This window comes from Pseudochaenichthys georgianus, chromosome 15 (assembly GCF_902827115.2).
Source record: "Pseudochaenichthys georgianus chromosome 15, fPseGeo1.2, whole genome shotgun sequence".
NCBI lineage: Eukaryota > Metazoa > Chordata > Actinopteri > Perciformes > Channichthyidae > Pseudochaenichthys > Pseudochaenichthys georgianus.
The window spans coordinates 14,969,608-14,992,129 of record NC_047517.1 but is presented as its reverse complement, the minus strand read 5'-3'; the positions used below and the strand labels follow the sequence as shown (position 1 = coordinate 14,992,129).

The following is a 22,522-nucleotide window of genomic DNA, read 5'->3' as shown; positions in this document are numbered from 1 at the left end:
AGTAAAATCTACGTCACGTTACAGCCCCGCCCACTTTTGGGGAAACCAACGCTGTCATTTGAACGACGATCAAGCCTGAAGCCACAGAGCTCTTCTGTTACTGTCCTTTCTTCTTAGAGGAAGTACAGAAACACGTAACTCTGGATTTGTTTTAATGTTTGAGGTGCAATAAACGACACAGCAGATTTTTGTCATGTTAAAACTATTATGTTCTGCCTCGCTCATGAGAGTAACAGCTGGCGAAATTACAGCCTCGCCTACTGATTTTAATTTAACCATATATCGAGCCCGATTCTCGATTTCAAAGGTGTGCTCTAAAATGATATTTATAAATAACTATTATCATTATTATAAGCAAGACAATAAATGGCAAAGATATGTAGAAAATAAACGTATTTAAGATACGTTCATAACAAACGTAACGTGGAAGAAAATATGCTTCTAGAAGATATGTAGAAAATAAACGTATTTGAGATACGTTCATAACAAACGTAACGTGGGAGAAAATACGTTTCTAGCTAAACGTAATTGAGAATGCAGTTTAGTTCTGTGGGAACGTAATTTTTAGGAGACAGGGTTGGGCATGCACACATGCTTCCTTTGTTCTCTCCCCTGTTTTCAGCGAGTCTCTGTAGTATACTCTTCACTCTTTATCATTCTCTACATCGTCCCTGTGCTTGTGCTTGTGCTAATCTTGTTGCTTCATTGTTGAGGAGGGAGTGATGACGAGGCCTGTTTGAAAGTGAAGCTGCCTCACAGAGCTCTGCATTAAACCTTTTCCCTGGCAGCTCACACTCTATCTCCAGCTTATGCCCACAATACAGTCCCCTCTCTCTCCATCCCCCCTCCCTACTCCCCCACTCTTCTTTTTATAAAGGTGACAGCTGTTTTTACCAGTGGTCCACATGGTGTTGCAATCATTATAAAGGGGCTGTATATGCATGCAAACGCTGGAATTTATCTTGCATCTGTCACGGTGTGCTGTGAAGAAATCCGCTCCACTTTATTGGACTCTTCCTTTACACAAGTATACATTGTTAAAAACAGAGTTAAAGTTGCGTCTCCCATCCTCTCTCTTTCTGTCTGTCTGTATCTCCGTTGTCTGGGTGGTCGGGAGGTAATAGAAACAGTAACTGTTCAATCCTGTCGGCAGGCAGCAGTCGCTGTGAGCACCCCCACCTGCTCGTTAATGGTTTAGACTCAGAAATAAAGCAGTCGTAAACGTGCAATCGCCATCGCCATTACACTAAAGTGTCCGCAGTAAAAACACACACAGCTCCCATCAGCCCCCGCAGGTGCACCAGGTCACAGCTGGGAGACATCTAGAGGTGCGCTTAGTAGGTGTAGGCAGGGGCGCCGCCAGGGATTTTGGGCCCCATGAAAATATATCACATTGGGCCCCACCACCAGGCACAGGCCACTTTGTTTATAAATTACCTCGAGGGCCGTACTAAATAGTCTAGCGGTCCGTATACGGCCCGGGGGCCGGAGGTTCCCCACCCCTGCTTTGATATAATAACATTAGTATTAATATCATAACCAAAATGTTGGTGATTAACATTTTGTTTACCTAATACAGACTGATCACTCAACGCTTCAAACTGTCCATCATCCAAATAGACTAAAAGCAGTTTTTTGTTTTATCTAGTTAATTGGCTATGTGGGAAAATACTGTGTTTGAAATGTATAATTAGAATTAGATGTTAGCTTTTTGTTTTGATATATATATTTTTTTTTTGTATTCCAGTCTCCCTTCAAATATGTTAAGCGGCATGTCAATCAACACAATGCTGCTCACCTCCTTCAGTTGGGAGAAAAGCTGGTTCAGGTTCAGCCTTATGGGGGGACAGGGCTGCTGAGCCTAGAGATGGAGCTGTTGGTCCTGGCATCAGGGGGAGGGACAACTGATTTAGTATGAATAGGTGCTAAAAATGTGCCTGAATTTATTAAAGGTAGGTAGGTAAGAATGGAGAAACCAGCTGGAGTGCGCTAGAATTTGAAAGTACACAACCAAAAAAAATCTGCCCCTTCCTTTAGACTTCCTTACAGAGCCCCTCCTCCAACACACACAAACGTGCACATGACCAATGAGGGCACGAGATTTGTGCACAGTTGGAAGGCTGACAGGCAGGTAGGCCATCCAATTATTTTTGGTCGTGCTTTTTACAGCGCCACGGCTTCCACAGATGACATTTTTTTATGTATTTATTGTCAAAGCATTTAATGTATTCATTGCTATTGGGATGTTAAGAGCATTCCATGGAATATAACAACAAGTGTTTCTGAAGTGAATTACCTACCCCACCTTTAAATGTCAGCTAAAAGAGCAGTGAAATGAAAAACCTCTGAATTGTCTGTAAAGATATTAACAGTAGCCTACTTAATGTCAGCTTAGTAAAATAAAAACATTAGCTAACAGACTAATTTCCACCACTCATGGACCACACCTTTTCTTGTGAAAAACTGGGTGACATGCTGTCGCCCTTTGGTCCCTCTCTCTTGTCTTTCTCTCCTTTCTCTTCTTTTCTTAGAGCCTGACTTTTTGAGTCGTTGAGACATGGGCTGCAGTCGGATAGTTTAAAAATCAGCTCCTAAGTTCTAACCCTATCGTCTATTCCTTGACCTCTGAGTGAAACGTCACGGGGTTAAGGGATAGTGGATAGGAGAATTCAAAAGGACTTAGGAGAAGAGACTGCGGTACTTTAGAGAATCCGAATGCACTTTCACTAACCGACGTGTTTATGATGCGCCAGCGGACGTCATTGTGTGCGTCTGCTGCTGTGGGGGAACTATGGAAACCACAGTTTTCTATACAGCGGACTACAACATGGATGTTTAATAAGAACGAGGGACTACTGTAAACTCATCTAGAGACTCTGCACCGTGCTCTGGTGCTGTTGCTTTGCTTTATGAACGTGGACAACAGAGAAACATATTCTTCATGACCAAAGTTGGAATTGAAATAAAAAAGGAAAGTGAAACTTATGCTCGTCACCCTCTCCCCCCGGTCCACATTAATACAAATGATCCCAATACGTAAGATTGTATGAACTAAAGATCTTAAAATCAATACAGATGTATTTATTATAAACGTTAGTCCTTAACATCTATCACTGTGTATATCACCGTTCAAACATCTTTTAAAAGTTGAACAAACTCCACACAGCTCAGTAAAGACTGTGAAATGTTGACTTTATTTGATCATTTCAGTGAAAACTAACGTTCATATTTCTCTTTTTGATTATAATACTGATGAACGTTCAAAACAAAGCACTTTGGCAACGTACCACCTATGTTTTAAAATGCTTAATAAGCACCGTAACTTTCATGATATAATTTCTCGGTCATAATCGGTTGTTTCCGTGAACGGCCGACTGTTGAGTGACGGCAAATGCTGCGGCTGCAAGGCATTGTGGGGCAGCATTTTCGCTTCTCCTGTCGGTTAGGGAGGTCCAGTGGTTCCTAAGCTAAAGGAGGTTATAAAGGAAGTTTGAAACCGCCTTTCCTATCATTCTCATCATTCTAGAGAATTCGAACGGCACTTATCATGGCTGCCACTGAGGGACTTCCGGGTCATTTCACTCCTTTAGGAAGGTTCCTAAGCTAAATGGACTATTCGACTTCAGCCATGGTACAACACACTAGGCTAAGTACTAGCATCCCTCCTCACATGCTTTCACTCTCTGCAAGTGCCGGTGCCGCACAGCGTTTGGAGGCAGGACCAAACCATTACATGAAAATAGAAGGGGTGTACAGAGGCTTTGGGTAATTAACTTTTGGAAGAAAATAAGTTAAATGAATCGTAAGTTTAGTGAGTACTTTATCAATATAACGTTCTATTAATGTTAATTATTGAGGATTGATGAAAGGTTACTTACTTTTTTTTTCTTAATGTTCTAAACATTTTGGGGCCCCTGTCAGTCACGGGCCTTTAGAATCGTCCTAACTTTTCACCCCCTTACGGCGCCCCTGGGTGTAGGTAAGGGAATTTGCATCTTGTTTCTGCCTTGTGTCCGATATGGAAGTTATGCGGACATTGGTTTTGTTGAAGGAGTACCTGTTAAGGACATGTGATCATTATTGGAGACATCTCTGAATAGCCTATGAGTGGTGTCAAGAGTTTCTGTGCTTTGGCCAGGCTGCTTTGCTCAGTCTTCCTCTGTATTGAACAGAAATACTAACAGGTGTATATCAGAACAGCAACCAAAAGGTTTATGGGATTAAAAACCCAAGTTTGTTTAATTACTTCATTCACCTCTTCCATTCAGTCATTATTTTAGTTGACTTCTCCTCTGTACATACTATTTGTCATAACCACACCCACATGTAGACCAAAACATTTGGTATGCTGAAAAAGTGTCCCCTAGTCCAACTCACAATAAAGAGTTCTTCCATTTCAAAGAAAAAGAACAAACAGTGCAGTCTTTGTATGAATTAAGTATATAAATGAATTGGATCTTAAATATATTAAGAGCAAGTCCAAGCGAAGCCAATATGAGGCTTCAGGAGTTTGAGTTAGAGAACTCAACTTGCAAGGTTTTCCATGCAAACTTAAAAAGATTTAAAAAGCAGAGACCCACTTCATCTGCTTCACTCAGACTTCTGTAACCTTGGCCTTTTAGCTTTAGTCAACGTTTTTAAAGCACTTTAGCACAGAACAACTGTGGATTCTGGATCCCTGTCTCTTACAATTAAATGGTTAAGAAAATATCTCTGTGCAAGCGTTATGGACAAGACAAACAATTACTGGAACCAATGATTAGATGATTGTACATACAGCCATGAAAGTATAGTCGGATTGACTTGACCCTTTAATCTACGACAAAGCTCTTTTCATCACTTTTGCATATTCTTTTGAATATGCACTGAGCGGACATGATTTGTAGAGAAATGGTGTGCTGGAGTTGTCTGGATTCACCTCAAATCTCTGAGATGTTGTGGTGCTTTATTCTGCACAAGTTACAGCATGGAATATGTCATATGATTCTGCTTTGTGCGTCACACAAACACTACTATATACTGTATGCAAGGTGATAACACGACAGGGCTCATTCAAAGGCCGTGTGTGTGTGTGTGTGTGTGTGTGTGTGTGTGTGTGTGTGTGTGTGTGTGTGTGTGTGTGTGTGTGTGTGTGTGTGTGTGTGTGTGTGTGTGTGTGTGTGTGTGTGTGTGTGTGTGTGTGTGTGTGTGTGTGTGTGTGTGTGTGTGTGTGTGTGTGTGTGTGTGTGTGTGTGTGTGTGTGTGTGTGTGTGTGTGTGTGTGTGTGTGTGGCCTAGCATTACTATACTTGTGGCGGGTACCTAAATCTGTTTACACAGTCACGTGTGGGGACTCGCCTCCCTTATGGGGACAAATTGGAGGTCCCCATAAGGGGGATCATTAATTTTAGGGTGAAGACTTGGTTAGGTTAAGGGTAAGGGTTAGGGTTAGGCATGTTTTGGTTATGGTTAAGGTTAGGTTAAGGTTAAGTCTCCAGGAAATGCATTTAAGTCAATGTAATGTCCCCTGAAGTGATTTATACTGTACATGGTGTGTGTGTGTGTGTGTGTGTGTGTGTGTGTGTGTGTGTGTGTGTGTGTGTGTGTGTGTGTGTGTGTGTGTGTGTGTGTGTGTGTGTGTGTGTGTGTGTGTGTGTGTGTGTGTGTGTGTGTGTGTGTGTGTGTGTGTGTGTGTGTGTGTGTGTGTGTGTGTGTGTGTGTGTGTGTGTGTGTGTGTGTGTGTGTTTGTGCAGGTGTTTATCTACTCTTTGTGATTGTGTTTAGGTGTGCAACACTGAGACAGAGGGGGTTGTCTGTGTTTGGACTGGGGGTCATCTCTATTTTGACAGTGGGCTTTGACAGCCAGTAATTGGTTTCCTTTTCCATGCCACTCGAAGCTCCAGCAGAAAAAGCAATTTTAGGAGCCAATCAATTCAAATTCCAGCTCACTAACGATAGAGAAGCCTGTACAGCTTTAACCTCCCATCGCTGACCAAGAGATAGCTAGGCCGATAATCTGCTCCTGTAGCCCCTCAAACACGACCCCAGTTTACACCCACAGGCACACACCCACACAGACACACACACACACACACACACACACACACACACACACACACACACACACACACACACACACACACACACACACACACACACTACCCCTGTCTTTCTCATGCCATACGAAGGGAAGGTCTCAAATCTGCCTTTTCTTGAAAAGCAATTGAGTGTGATAATAGAAGTTTATACTGTAAATGGTTGGGGTGCATATTTACCCAAAGGCTGACTTTATCATGACACAGGGTGCATCTCTGTGCACGTGTGTCCATGTTGCATACACATACACCTATACACACTACATGTTTGCACACAATAATGCTCCAATCATAGCACTCAAACTTTCACAGGCATGCACACACAACATTGAGCACACTAGTATACTGGTACAACAAAAATATATACAGACATGTACACACACACACACACACACACACACACACACACACACACACACACACACACACACACACACACACACACACACAGTGTTTGCCTGCTGGCTTTACCTCTCTGAAGGTAGGAAATACATAATTTAACCAAACTGGTCAACTGAGAACTAATTTCTCTTTTGTAGTTACTGCCTGAGGACCCGAGGGTTTGCCGACTTTATATTGGCAATCAGCTGAGCCCTGACTCTTTGACAACTTAATTTGGATGTTGAACACTGACACTGATACCTGATGTACTGCCAGTGTGTCATCGCTGTGCATCTGGACACGAGAGCAGGTCATCAATCACCAGGGTGTTGTATCATATTAGTCAATGACAATGTGCATCCTCCATACTTGATTTGGTATTCTTTCAGTTACTAGGAGGTTGGCTTCATGAATCCATCAGCTATCACCTATTTGGCATGAAACTATTTATTCCAGCAAAAACATTGCAGTCATTTAAATGCTTGTTGTCATTGTCAGTGAGGGTATTAGACACATTAGTCAGGCACATTGCCCAGCTTATATTACCACGTCGCTTTTTTCCCCTCATTAAGTCATACACTCTCCCTGTGCTCTCCACCTCGCCAACTTTTCCGTCACCTCCAACTCCCCATGCGAAAAAAAGTTGAAGCTCTCATGTCGATGGGGAACAAATGCGTAATACCCTGGTGTCAAGGATCTGGGTCTTTAAGTTAGTTCAAACCCCTACACCAACCAATCTATTCATCTGCTTCGGGCCTTCTGCGTCTAAAGTTAAAGGGTTTTTTTGGGGGGGGGGTGGGTGTCTATCGTCTCAGTCTGTCTCACTCTCCTTCTCTCGGTCTGTCGTTATGCTCGGCCGCAGAATCAGTGGCTTTATGAGCTCCCAGGCTCCTGTCACCGCCTCGATAGCTGTCACGCTAACACCCGCGCCACTATCATTGGAGCACTTATGGGCCTGTCACTCACCTGGGAGAGAGGGAGCAAAGGAGGGAGGGAGGCGTCGAGGGAGAAGAGTGTGCTCAGGGAGATATGTAGAGGAGAGGGGAGACAGAGGAGGAAGAGGCGGAGCTCGGGATGCTGGGAGGAAAGTGAGGTAAAGACAGAAAGGCAAAGATAAAGAAGGAGGGGGATGGGAAAGGAATTCAAAAAGAGAGGGGGCGAAGCAATTGAGTGGCATTAAATGATGAGGTCATCGAGACATGACAGATAAAAACTCAAAGGTTAATGTAAGAACCTGACTGGAGTCCCAAACACCTCACATGTAGTTAGTGTCCCACTTTCTCCCCAAGATGTGCTTCAGTGCACTTGACAACAAAGCGAGGGCCGTTTGGACATTAAAAAGAACCATCGATTGGCCGTACAGGACGATGTAGTGGGAGCTCCCTGGAATTACGGGCTTGAGCTAAACAGCATGGTGTGATTCTGAGGAGGAACAAACACATTGACAGCTCCAGCCGTTGTTCCGTCTGTGGGAGGCATTAGAAATGGACACTCACAAACACACAGAACCATAAAGGTGTTCAATTTGAAAAGCAAAGATAATTCCTAACAGATTGACATGCATCCACGTTCACAGGCCAAAGAAGAGCACACATGTGTACCTATTGGTGAATATAGATCACATCAGGCATCATTCACAGCCACACACACACACACACACACACACACACACACACACACACACACACACACACACAAGCACACAAGCCTACATAATAAGGTCGGTATCAGGGCATCAGTGAATCACAGTGCCCAGCACCGCGGTTGACAGAGCAGGCTGCAGACACGTTCCAGTTTGGCCCTTCTACTGACTGCAGAGCCACTCAAGTGAAACTCTATTACAACAGCTTCTCCAGCCACGATCCATCAGCCGCGACACAACAGGCCGCGTGTCAGTGCACGGTGCGCAGTGCACAGGCGCATGCATGTGCTTACAAAGACAGATTGAGGTTTCATAAAGTACAAGATTCCTGGAAGTGTTGCTCTTTATGTTGCATTCCTTTGATACCATTTGTATCTGCAAAACACATGACAGCAGTTGTTGCTGCTTTTTCAGGCGCCATGGAGATCGTTATCAGATTACATCCAATCAATACCTCCGAGTGAGGCGTGTCTTGCATGTTTTATCATAAAGTGGTACATTAAGTGACAGCTGTTGGAGTGAGACATTTGGGAAACTGAGGATAAAACTCCGTCAGTGACAGGATGTTATGCTATTCTTACGTATGATAACTGTAATATTATGTCATTAAAGACATGGTAGTTAGGAACACACACACATACACACAGGCACACCCAAAGGTACAAAGTTGACTCAAATCCATTTCCCCATCTGTGCATATGCTACCTTTTAACCTTTGGATATTTAACGTTTTAACTTTATAAACTTAGGTTAAGATCTACAAACAAATACTGTGAAGTTGCATTCCATGAACAACTTTGTTTTTCAATGGTTACATTAGCCTTTGAAGACAGCTACTCACAATTAACATTTAACATACAACTTGAATAAAGGAGCCCTATTATCCTAATTTTCATATTTGTATTTTGTGCTCTACTGTGACATGTGTACATGCTTTACACTTTCAAAAAGTGCTTTTTTATTTTTCTTATACTGACTGTGCTGCAGCATCTCTCACAAACAAAACAAATCTAAATCGGAATGAGAAACACAATATGGATGTGTTGTAAAAACGTACAATATAATAATGATAAACATTTCATTTTTCCGTGTCTTTCAGGCAACAGACGGAGATGCAGGCACTTTTGGGATTGTGCGTTACTACTTCAGTGACGAGCCAGACCAGTAAGACACGGCGACATGCTCTTAAACAGTCCACACAAACACACGCTCACACAAATGGTTCATTTATTTGGCCACTAGTGAACAATTATACCGCACAATTCTTGCCTCACAGCCTCGCCAGAGACAGCTGAGCTACAATGATGGCTGCCGTTATTCTCTGTGCCTTCTCTCTTCGTGCCACACATTTACAGAAACACACACACAGAGTAATACACAATCACGTATTCTGTTCTTCATTGTCTTTAGAAAAAAAGAACACAATCAGTTTGGCCCTTTATATATATATATATATATATATATATATATATATATAGTCTATGGTTTGGCTGCTTACATTTTTGTTTCCCTGTCTCCCAATACTGAGCACTCTTACTTAAGATGGTAGAGACACAGCTAGAGAAAAGTCTCCATTAGGTTTATCTTTTATGATGGCAATAGCATTACATTAAAGTATTAAGTTACAATGACAAAAGCATCTCATCATAACCCTCCACATAGTCTTTTGTAATAACCTGTCTCTAATGTCCTCTTATTTGCGTCTCGCAGGTTTTCCATGGACGATGAGACAGGCTGGGTCATCCTGCGGGCCGCTCTGGATTACGAACTGATGCGGCGCTTCACGCTGACCATTCTGGCGAGGGACGGCGGCGGTGAAGAAACAACGGGAAGGATCCGTGTTAACGTTTTGGATGTCAATGACAACGCTCCGCTCTTCCAGAAGGAGGCGTACGTGGGCTCGCTGAGAGAGAACGAACAGGCCGTCCAGCCGGTGGCACGCGTCAAGGTGAGGCGGGTTTAAAACAAGCTCAGACAAAGGCTCAGACTACCCTTGTTGCTCATCAGTTATCTGACCTGTTTGTAGTGGATGTAATATACCCTGTGAGCATAGCCCTGTGACCGTCACTTACTTTAAGACCAGTATAAACAATAATAACAGACCAAAATAAATGTACGACATTTCTAGACAGACATTCTTTTTTTTATTGATTTAAAGGGACAGTTCAACCCCATTTGGGGAAAAGAATATCCTTCTTATCTTGAGTACTTTTTGTCAATCTTAAATTATTTTGGTGTGATTTGCCAAGTGTTGGAATCATCTCTACAATAAATTGGGCTAAATAGCCCAAAAAATGGTTTTCAAGATTCAAAAACATTCAAGAGCAATGTCTCTTCCCAGAAATGATTACCCTGTGACTCAAGATAATCCACAGACCTTGTTTTTCTTTTCTTTGTATCAAACTTCTCCCGCCAACTTTTTCACTATGAAGCATCCAACTACTCATGGATGCAAATCTGTCCGTAATGGTGGGGGAAGTTTGGTAGAAAGAAAATATTTCCTTTATGAAACCGCTCTAAACTGCATTTAAAAATACACTCATGCACATTAATAGGTATAGCAAACTGCAGAAAGTCAAAGTGTGTACACATTCACATGTACAGTACAGGTGTTGCTATCCTCCTTCCGTTTGTTCTCTGTTTCTCTGTGTTACTATGTTCATGCGTGTGTTTGTGTGCACTGTATCCAAGAAGAACCGGTCAGCGCGGTGTGTTGGCCATCAGTCACTGCCAAACAAAAGGCAGAGGTACACAGGCACAGTTGTAACTAATGGCTCAGCGTTTCTTTTGATTGCGCCCCGGAGAGAAAGACTATTAAGCCCCTCGTGGCAGCGGGTACAGCAGTGGCTTACCCCGCCATGCTGCACTCTGGCGCTTGCCTTTGCATTGTGGGAGCTGAGCTGATGACTGGGCTCAACGCTTGGCTCACTGTGTTTGATTAGTCTGAGCTAACCTTAAACGCTGCTGATATTAATACGCCGCCCGAGAGGACCAGGGAAGCCATTCGCACAATTCTGTGTCAGCGATTTCCCTCGAAGCTAATACACACAAACACACACATATACTCTGGAAACCAAAGAGAGCAGGAGGGAAAATACTGATATTGATAGAAGTAGCGGATGTGTTGAGAGACAAAGTAAGAAAGTGCCTTTGCTTTATTCTTTTGAGAAACAAATCCTTCTTTTACGGTCCTAATGCTTTCTAACAGCTAAAACTAATTTCATTTTCTCCCCACTTCTTATTCCTTTTCTTCCTCGCCTATTGGATTTGTTGCCCCCTAACTCCTCTTACCTTAGCGGTAAAGGACCGTCAAATATGAGACTATTTGTTGAAATTGGATATAGGAAGGCAGTCTGGAAGAGAAAAGCCACAGTTTAGGAAGTTGTGGGGGAAGAAAGGTATTGCTTACTCAACACTTTGGCATGGCATCAGAGAGCAGAGATATGCGTGTTGTGGTGAGATACAAGTGAGTGTTTCTGACAACCTGTCCAGCCTTTAATGATGCCAGTGAGGCCCAGTAGACTCTCCGCACAGCCGGAGGACTTGTGTTCAAGTTCCTGCCAGATCCAGAATAATGAGGGGGTGTCATTATTGTTGTTGATGTTGTTGTGGATTAGCCCCACAAAAGCATAGCTTCATCTGTCCTCTGCCATGTTTAGCTTGTCTCCTCTCGGTTGGTGTTCCTCCAGCATTGACGCCCGCGCCACTAATAGCCAGAATCTGCTTTAATCTGTCAAACAACATGCCGCTGCTGACTGACAACCTCCTGGCTCCACACATATGCACGGACTCACACGCTCACATGCTGTGCGAACGTACACATATAGATATTAACACTGTCTACTGCAGCATCTGTCCCCTTACACTGCCTGTCCTCATGTCTCACTCAAAACTCTCTGCCCACCCCACAGGCTACAGATGACGATTCTCCACCCAACAACTTCCTGACATACACCATCACTTCCGCCTCGGCCTTCCTCAGTTACTTCAGCGTCGTCATGGTGGAGGGCTACGCAGGTACTCTCACTTTTTGGAAACTGTCCACAATATTTCATTTTTATCTGGATAAGGATGTTTAAACAAGTTCATTTGTACAACTGATATCAGTGATGTGGTTTTCAATGTCCCCCGAAGAAGATGGTCATTTGGTTTCCCCAATAAAACGAGTGTTTTTCAATCAATTGTATGTTAGATTTGATATGGTCATAAATAAGGTTATGTGTAACAAATTAAAAAACGTTTTACAAATATGATAGAATAATACAGAGAGTCATCCACCACTGAAATTAGTTTAGTTCTTACATTTGTAATCCTGATTTCCATACTCCTTCACTCAGTTCTTACAACATTGTTAAATATACTGGATTTAATTAGAGACATTTAAACCTCTGATTTTAACTTGTATAAAAAAATGTAATTATATGTTTATTTTGGTTACCATACCATTTGCTAAACTATTACGCTGTTGCAGGTCGAAGGTAAACATAAATAGCTCTAATATCTCTCCTTCCATCAGTCATCAGTGTGACCAGGCCTCTGGATTATGAGCAAGTTCCCAAAGGGATGGTCTACCTGACAGTGATGGCTAAAGATGGAGGAAACCCCGCCCTCAACAGCACCGTCCCTGTCACGGTGGAAGTGATTGTAAGTACAACCCTGCAAAATATGCATGGTAACACTTTTAACATTAAACAACGCTTACTTGTTTTGACTGCTCTGTCATGATATTCAACCACGCCAAAAGTCAAGTAGCAGTGCAATTTTAAATGTGGAGTCAGCAGCTGCAGACACAGAGCACCACCATGCAAGGACATTAGTCTTTTTTTCATGACACCTCTCTCATCTGCAGAACACTTTCCACCAGCCTTTGAGATTAAAATATAAACATTAGCCGTCTGCATTCATATTCCAGCTGTGAGAGAGCACTTTTGAAAAGCTGCTTCTTTGTAAGTGAGAAACAACTCCCACAGGCTGTGGTCAAAAGAACAGCTCACCTTAAAAACAAATACTTGTCTTCTGTTCTCATTATAAATGACAACATCTGGTGTGTTAGTAGGAAGGTTGAAAAACACATTCAAATGTTGGATGTGTAGTTTAGGTCTCAGGAATGCTAATACATTTTCTCTACTGTTGTGTTTTATTGATTACGTATCATTGTTACGTAAAATACCTATTCACAAGTCCTGCATTAACTGTAAAAAAGTTAATATTGATTGCATAGTATCACGAATAGCAAGTATTCCCTGTAAGGCAAGGCAAGTTTATTTATATAGCACTTTTCAACACAAGGCACTTCAAAGTGCCTTACAAAAAATGAAAGACATTAAGAAATGGCATTTAAAATCAGTCATTAAAAAGAAAAGCTAATAAAATAAACATTAAAAGAAAAAATACATGGATAAAAGTTACAGTGCAGTCTAAGATATGAATAGTTCAATTAAAAGCAGCGACAAAAAGAAAAGTCTTCTTGCTGGATTTAAAAGTAGTAAGAGTTGCAGCGGACCTGCAGGTTTCTGGGAGTTTGTTCCAGATATTTGGAGCATAATAACTGAACGCTGCTTCTCCATGTTTAGTTCTGACTCTGGGGACAGAAAGCTGACCAGTCCCTGAAGACCTGAGAGATCTGGATGGTTCATAATTTAGCAGGAGGTCAGAAATGTATTTTGGGCCTAAACCATTCAGTGCTTTATAAACCAGCAGCAGTATTTTGAAATCTATTCTTTGACACACAGGAAGCCAGTGTAAAGACTTCAGAACAGGAGTGATGTGATCCACTTTCTTAGTGATAGTGAGGACTCGAGCAGCGGCATTCTGAATCAGCTACAGCTTTCTAATAGATTTTTTAGTGAGACCTGTGAAGACACCATTGCAGTAGTCGAGTCTACTGAAGATAAAAGCATGGACAAGTTTTTCCAAATCCTGCTGTGACATTAGTCTTTTAATCCTAGATATATTCTTTAGGTGATAGTAGGCTGATTTAGTAACTGTTTTAATGTGACTGTTGAAACTCAGGTCAGAGTCCATGACTACACCTAGATTTCTGGCTTTATCTGTTGTTTTGAACATTGCAGACTGAAGCTCAGCGCTAACTTTTATACGTTCTGCCTTGGCTCCAAAAACCATTACCTCAGTTTTATCTTTGTTTAATTGGAGAAAGTTCTGACACATCCAGTCATTGATTTGTTCAATGCACTTACTCAGTGTTTGAATTGGAGCATAGTCTCCTGGTGAAATTGTTACGTAAATGTGTGTGTCATCTGCATAGCTATGGTAACTTATTTTGTTGTTCTTCATTATCTGAGCCAGTGGTAGCATGTAGACGTTAAAGAAAAGAGGCCCCAAGATGGAGCCTTGAGGTACCCCACATGTCCTATTTGTCAACTCAGATGTGTATTTACTAGGGTGTGTGTGTGTGTGTGTGTGTGTGTGTGTGTGTGTGTGTGTGTGTGTGTGTGTGTGTGTGTGTGTGTGGTGTGTGTGTGTGTGTGTGTGTGTGTGTGTGTGTGTGTGTGTGTGTGTGTGTGTGTGTGTGTGTGTGTGTGTGTGTGTGTGTGTGTGTGTGTGTGTGTGTGTGTGTGTGTGTGTGTGTGTGTGTGTGTGTGTGTGTGTGTGTGTGTGTGGACACTGTAATGGATCGTTGGAGCCATGTGCAACTCAAGGCATATGCTCGAACGGGAGCTGCCTGGACGCTGCAATCATGTTGCGCGCACTATCCGTGCTGACTGTTCCTGCAATGTCCCACTGTCTGGCTACCTGCATAAAGTCAAGTGCTCGGCACAGTTGTCGGCGAAATGTCGCTCCTCTGTTTTCATTTAAACAGCTCCTTATATCCGTTAGCGCAGCTAGCTAGCACCAAATGCTAACAACAACAATACACGTAAGGTCTCTCTCTCGCTCGCTCGTGCCACACATACACACACCCTCCCGGTCCTCCCGATGGCCAGTCAGGGCCTGCTGGTGAGCGTGGAAGTGTGGTCTGCCGCAAGCTGTCAGCATCAGCTTGTAGATGGTATTTTAAACTCGATGCGCTCTGAAACTACGGGGCGGCCGAGGACAAAAAATACACATGCGTTAATCGCGTTAAAATAATTAGTAGCGTTATTCTTTTTGCGTTAACGCGTTATTAACGACAGCCCTAGTATTTATCAATAGAAACAAAGTTGTTTCTATCCTTTAAGTAGGATTCAAACCAATTTAGAACTGTTTCCGAAAGTCCCACCCAGTTTTCCAGTCGGTCTAGTAATATGCTGTGGTCAACAGTGTCAAACGCAGCACTGAGATCTAATAATACTAACACTGAAGTTCTGTCACCGTCTGTGTTTAAGTGGATGTCGTTAAAGACCTTTACAAGAGCAGTCTCAGTGCTGTGGTTTGGACGAAAGCCTGACTGGAACACATCAAAACAGTTATTTAAATGCAAGAAGTTGCTCAACTGTTGAAAAACAACTTTTTCAATGATTTTACCTAGAAATGGGAGGTTTGATATGGGCCTGTAATTGTTCATTACTGAAGCATCTAGATTATTCTTTTTTAAGAGCGGTTTAATGACTGCAGTTTTCAGGGCCTGTGGAAAAATATCTGAGGGAAGAGATTTGTTTACTATATGAAGTAGATCTGAGGCCATGCAAGGCAAAACATCTTTGAAAAATCCTGTTGGAATAATATCAAGGCAGCAGGAGGAGCACTTCAGAAGTTGAATAATGTCCTCCAGGTTTTTATCATTAATCTGATGGAATTGTGTCATGGTGTTTGAATTGATATTAGGTGGACACAGAGACAACACATTGTCTGTACCTGATGCAGAGGCACTGACTGCTTGTCTGATTTTCGGAATGTTGTCAGTGAAGAAGGCAAAATCATTGCACGCCCTGGTGGATAGAAATTCAGAGGTTGAAATCATTCCAGTGTCCTTGTTAATGTCGATGTACTGACAGCTGTTTTTTGTTTTAAAAAAAAAATTATGCTACTGATATGGATCAGGTGTTAGTTTAAAGCGGCCCTATTATGCTAATTGTCTGCCTCTAATGTGACATCGTTGACATGCTTTAATGTTCAAAAAGCTCTTTATTTTTCTCACACTACTTCTTTTTACCCTCTGTTTGAAATCAGAGCCCGGTCCGCTCTTATTTGTTAGCTGGCTGGCTCTGTTGTGATTGGTCAACCGTTTAGAGATGTCCCGCCCTTAGCGTATCATGTACAATGTGGTGCAGCGCTAGCAAATAGAAGCGCAAGTGTTACATACTGTAGTGATGATACTATGTTACCGAAGTTAATAAAAGAGTCCACTGGAGGCGTTTCAGGCAGGGGGAGAGAAACTCCCTTTGGAGGGAACTTTGGGATTTTAGCCTTTGCATTTACATGCACAAAAACCTATATAATAATAATAATAATACTACATGGGATTTTTATATTGCTTTTCCTCATGCTCAAAGACTGCTTATATAACACAGTACTACTACTTAGACCTCAGCCTCTGGTCCAGTGTCATTTATCAGCACATGTTCATGGGACAGTCTATTTCTCCATACAGTCCCTTTATAAACACATAAATAGCTAATTGTTTATACAAACAGTTTATTACATTATATACAAAACAAATAGATTGTCCTGCAATTGACATAGTCTTACATTTTCATCATAAATAGATTTACTATTCTCCATATCAGTCAAATTATCTCTCGTTACCCGAATGCACTTCAAGGGATAAAAACGGATCCTTTTTGTATCAAGTCGCCTTCAACTTATGGTGTAATGCTGAAGTTAGGCTCTCAGTATATGGCTTTGTGTTTGATCATAGCCTTTCTGCAGGAATCATCTTGTATGTTTTTTGGTTCAAAAAAGGTAGCCAAATAGTACAAAAAAACAAACTTGTTTGTTGGTTGCTCTTTTCCTCTTAGCTGAGAATCTCTCCAATTTACACTTTCTTAAATATATCTTCAAGCGTGGTGTTTTTGCAGGAAGTATTTAATGACTCTCGGCTCTGCAGCAGACACTCCCAATTCAAAGGCAACATCTCCAAACTTTTACAGAAATCTTCTCATTTAAGTTCCTCTCAGATGTAACGCTGAAATGTAGACTGAGACTTGGTAGAGGAACTAATGTAGCTGTTTCATCATATGCACTGAATACAAATTAAGATGTTTTCATATTGATTTCAATGCCGATACCAGTGTGTGACAGAGTCAGCAGCCTCGTCCACTCCTCACCTTCACTTACATATTGGATTTCACAATTGTTCCTTTCTCTCTGAATTATTCTAAGTTCCTTTTGATCCATGTCTGACTTCAGCTTTGTTTGCAATTTTATCACACTGTGCCGCTATCAGAGCTTCCAGTTCAGTTGCTTTTGTCATTCTTATCGCTAAATGTCTTCTTTTTTTAATACACTAGAGAAAGTCACAACTGTGTTCATGAACCCACAGAGCAACAGAGATACTTTAATATATAGAAGTTGAAAAAAATAATGAACTCTGCACAAGGTTCTGGGCTCTTATTCCACAAGATATTGTGTTGCTTGTTTGCCCAAACACTTGGTTGCATTCACTTGCACTTTTACTTTTGTAGATGTCATGTTATTTGTCTTTTCTCATGATGTTGTGCTATTGCAGCCTCCTGTCTCATGGTTTCGTTTGAATGCTTTTCCATGTACACTATCTAAGGCAGTGCTAACACCCTGTAATGCATGTCTGATTACAGATATGTATGAATGTGTTCTGATAGTGTTGCTTTTAATTAGCCAAAGGCTGTGAACTGATCATGTCTGCTTGCTCTACGCGACTGAACCAACATGTTTTTATTCTTACTTTATACACATGTACTGTATGGCACATCAGATTCATATCAAGTTATATACCATGTTTCATTTGAGTTTGAATATTTTTTTGGTCCTACAATGACAAATTCACAACACCCTATGATGCATATTCAACCGCCGCAGTTTTTTTATAATGTATCTTATCACTATAAACTGAATTTGGTATCTTTTTAATGAGAAGTCTATCCCAGAATAGAGGACGAGAAATATAATAACAATATAATCTGCGTATAATTAAAAGTTTCCAACTTGATGCAATCGATCTAATTTGTAATAGAAATGTGTTGTACATCATGTACTCCAGCCTTTTTCAACAGACTAGGTGTTATTTTTCTGTATTTCAAATAGCGAACACGAATGTTGATCTTTACTAAGATACAATAAATACGGCAGTAAAAAATATAATGAGCAACCAGAACTCATAAACAGCACCTCTACTGGCTCTCACGCTCATCTCCCCTGATGGAAAACCATTATGCAAGTAACTTTTAGTCATAAAAGAAGAAATGACAGAGTAGAATAGATAAATCCAGCTGGAATATTCCTGAATATTATATGCAAGGACAGTACGCAATATCTATACGCATCCTACATGAGGGAGAAATATTGTGTGAAAGAATGAAGGCAATCTGCGCTGGAATGCAAAAGAGATTCTGTATTCCTTCTATGTCTCCCTCTCCGTCCTCCACAGTGGCGTGACTCACACCACAGGGCTGTATCAGTGGCTGGCAGCATCACACACACACAATGCTTTACACCAGTGCAACACGGAGCCCCGATAGATAATGGTGCCAGTGACTGTTGTTAAAGTGTTAACATTTCTCAGCCGCTCACGCAGTGGGGAGTCTCTCTGTGAATAGCCACACAACTGGATGAGTTGGTGTGAAAAGACTCTTCAACGAGTGGGACGTTGTGAGGAATATATAAACGCTCTGAGGAAGGCTGTGTGACAGTGGATGCTGATCCATGCTGTAGTCATTCATCGCTGTCAAATGACAGCTCTTGATTACCCTTTGTTTTACGTAATGACGTTACTAATAATGTTTGAAATGAATTTATTTCAAATGCGTCTTTGTTTTTAATATCCACCTCAGCTTTTGCACTAATACTCTTCTTGTCCAGGTCTAGTTTTTTCTCTCTCCTGTATTACTAAAGCAGTGAATGTGATTAACTACATTGCAACGTTTGAGGCTATAAATCCAACTGGCCCAAGAAGATTTCAGTTTAATCAGCTGACTGGATTTGTCTACTACTGCTACGACAGTTTTACTGCTGTTAACATGTTGTTCTTCTTAATGTCTTGATTCTCAAATAGTGTAATCTCATTGCTAATTATAAATGGCCGACTATTCAAACAAAGCTTTTATTTTATGGGGAATCAATTTGAGCTGTTGTTGATGTTTCTATCTCCTCCAGGATGAGAATGACAACCCACCAGAGTTCAGCAAGCCGTCCTACATCGTCAAAATCCCAGAGAACATTATTGCAGGTGAGTCACTTTCCACTATACATTTGGGGTAACAGTTTGGCTTCTAGAAGGCATTTCCTGGTGCATGACCAACACAGCACTTAAACACTCCAAACACCATGTGCAGCACATGCAGTCCCCTCTTACTTGAATTGCCTCTCTATTAGCATATTCCCACTAATGGCTCTGCATTCCTCTTGGGGGTATGTTGTTTTGTATATGCTTCCCCTGGCCTCTTCCTCTTACTATCTTATTTGTTATGATTTTGCATAATGTTTTAAATTCTCTATCAGAATGCAGGATATTGGCTATTCAAGGCGAAATCACAGGCTGCTCTATTCATTCTCATGCATGCATTCAGAAGACTCTTTTATCCCAGACAATAGATTAGTTTCCAGTCGCTAGAGGTAAATGAGATGTTTGACCGCCCCTTTCTCTCTCCGAGCTCCAGCATACGCCGGGTTCTTTTTGTTTCTCGGACCCGCTTTAAAGGAGCACATAGCTGAGCGGCTTGGGCCAGGGCTGAGGTTCAGGGGACTGTGGCTAAAGTGCTTGGCCCCGAGCTGCGGGCCTCAGGGCTAGTCCTGCGGCTCTGGCTAGCTTCTCATCCCCCTGTCTGCCTGGGTATTGATCAAGGCTGTGCCAAGTATAGGCTGTGCCAAACAAGTCAATAATCCACTAATCCATAAACCCACTCACTGCCATGCCATGAGTTGAGCTGTGGATGGGGGCGGAGAAGAAATTAGCTCTCTGAATGCCATTTCAGTCTGTCTCTGCAGCTAGACTTCACATATGTATTCCATGACTGTCTCTCAGTTCACTTTTTTTCTTTATTTCTCTCCCTCCACGAGTTGTAACTTTCTTTCTGTCTCGCTCCCCTTCATCCCCCGCTCTCCTCCACAGGGGCGACAGTGCTGCTTGTGAATGCTACTGATTTGGACGCCTCGCGGGAGTTTGGCCAGGCCTCACTCATCTACTCCCTGGAGGGCTCCTCTCAGTTCCGTCTCAACTCGCGCTCAGGTGTGTGTGTGTGTGTGTGTGTGTGTGTGTGTGTGTGTGTGTGTGTGTGTGTGTGTGTGTGTGTGTGTGTGTGTGTGTGTGTGTGTGTGTGTGTGTGTGTGTGTGTGTGTGTGTGTGTGTGTGTGTGTGTGTGTGTGTGTGTGTGTGTGGTGTGTGTGTGTGTGTGTGTGTGTGTGTGTGTGTGTGTGTGCGTGCGTGCGTGCGTGCGTGTGTGTGTGTGTGTGTGTGTGTGTGTGTGGGTGCATTTACTGAAAGTGTACTTGTCATTGAGACAGATTGTTGGAGATCTGATTCCATTTATCTTTCAAATTAGATTTGTTGGCCTGAAAATGATTCTTTCATATCTGTGCTGATTTACATCAGTGTCTGAAAAACCCTTTTTCTAAATCCTTCTTTAGCTCTTTACTTTGGTTGATGCACATCATGGCTGGGTTTATTCTAACTTTGAACTAAATTCATCCTGACACGAGACACGATTCGCTTTGTAAACACATATCTGGCCTTCACTTGGTGTGGTGTCCATATGATGTGGTCCTGTGTGTGTTTCAGGAGAGATCACCACCACAGCCCTGCTGGACCGAGAGCTGAAGTCAGAGTATATTCTGATAGTCAGAGCTGTGGATGGAGGTGTGGGTCCTCAGCAGAAAACAGGCATAGCCACGGTAACCAATGTATTTCTGATCCTAGCCCGTGTTCAATCAATTATAATTAGTTATAAAGACATATTCTATCACTTTTCTATTAAATGATGACTTTCTTGCTTGTTGGCCACAATGATCAAAGGTCTTCTTATTTAGCTGACATCATTCATTAACTCCCACTTTCTTTAGGTGAACATCACCATCCTGGACATCAATGACAATGTCCCTATGTGGAGGGAAGATCCATACCATACCAACGTAGTGGAGATGAGTCCAATCAACACTGATGTTATCTCTGTATGTACACTAAGCCCAACTTTTTAAACTTTACATCATACATAGATTAATGGCTGATGGTTGAGAAAAAGGTGTACAGTGCAAATAAACCGATCAGACTAATAAATATTAGCATAGAATTGATGGTTGCTGAACATCAGATTGAAATCATTAGTTTACTCTGCAATTTGATGTTATTACTCAGTTTGAAAAACTTGTAGGCAAAAGATGAGTTTTAATTAAAAATAAACTTTGTTCAGAGTGATCAACATTGGAAGGTCATTAAAGACATAGTATACATGAAAAACAGATGCATGTGCACGCATAGTCCTTCATTCTCAATGAACAAATTGCCATAACTGCGTAGGTCATCACAAAGTAAACACTCTGATATTACCCCAAACTCTCTCATCGTCCTGCTGCTGTCTCTGGCAATGTGTTGTTGTTAATTAAGCCCTGATTGTCCATTAATTAAAGAGGCGTCAGTGAGTGTAATTAAGGGAGTCCGATTGCTAATTAAAATGTAGCCTGCAGTCATACGCATAGCAAATGATTCAGCTGCTAGGCAGGAAAGAAGGCGAGAATTCATCTTGCAGAGCGGGAGAGAGCGGGATGGAGAAATGGTGAGGAAAGTGAAATGAAAGATACAAGTGTTACGCCGCTACATTTGACACTCGGTCCTGATCTCTCGTAGCCAGTCCTCAGTTGAGTCCATTCATGGTGCATCCAGTGATGCGATGCATAGCGTATGTGACTCTCCGTGCTCGCTGGACAGACTGTTGCCCCTCTGACCATTTCTTTATAAATCGGACCACCCAGGCTTAAAGTCCTGTAATTGGCCCCAATGTAGCCCTGGCCCAACCAGTGTTTCCATGGAGACAAGGGGCCACCTGCTGCGTTCTCCTGGAGGTGTCCAGCCAGGCGATGAATTTGGTGGCTGTGCCCAGCGCAAGGATCATCCCACCTAAATCTCTAAATGCCCCCCTACCATTGCCGCTGCAGGCCTTGACATTCAGCAGCTCTACACATACAGTACAGTCAGCCTCTAATATCTCATTTCAAAACACTATTCTCCGTTCTGCCTCTCTGCAGTCAGGCAGGGGCCACAGTTCAATAGACAAGGCGAATATATTTGCTCACCATCTTTTAATGTGCTCCGCTCAGGCCAGAATTGATTAGCTCAACTGGCCCCGACACTTCCACACATC

At 42.1% G+C, this 22,522-nt stretch overlaps 1 protein-coding gene across 1 annotated transcript in view; it reads left to right on the top strand.

The window, feature by feature from the left end:
• cdh23 (cadherin-related 23) overlaps window positions 1-22,522 on the top strand; it is a 243,773-nt gene that overhangs the window by 151,069 nt on the left and 70,182 nt on the right. The window contains exons 14-21 of the mRNA XM_034100803.1: window positions 9,196-9,260; window positions 9,807-10,044; window positions 12,008-12,113; window positions 12,613-12,740; window positions 19,326-19,398; window positions 20,281-20,397; window positions 20,947-21,059; window positions 21,228-21,335. Of these exons, the coding sequence (XP_033956694.1) occupies window positions 9,196-9,260; window positions 9,807-10,044; window positions 12,008-12,113; window positions 12,613-12,740; window positions 19,326-19,398; window positions 20,281-20,397; window positions 20,947-21,059; window positions 21,228-21,335 (948 nt within the window). The remainder of the gene's footprint in view (window positions 1-9,195; window positions 9,261-9,806; window positions 10,045-12,007; window positions 12,114-12,612; window positions 12,741-19,325; window positions 19,399-20,280; window positions 20,398-20,946; window positions 21,060-21,227; window positions 21,336-22,522) is intronic.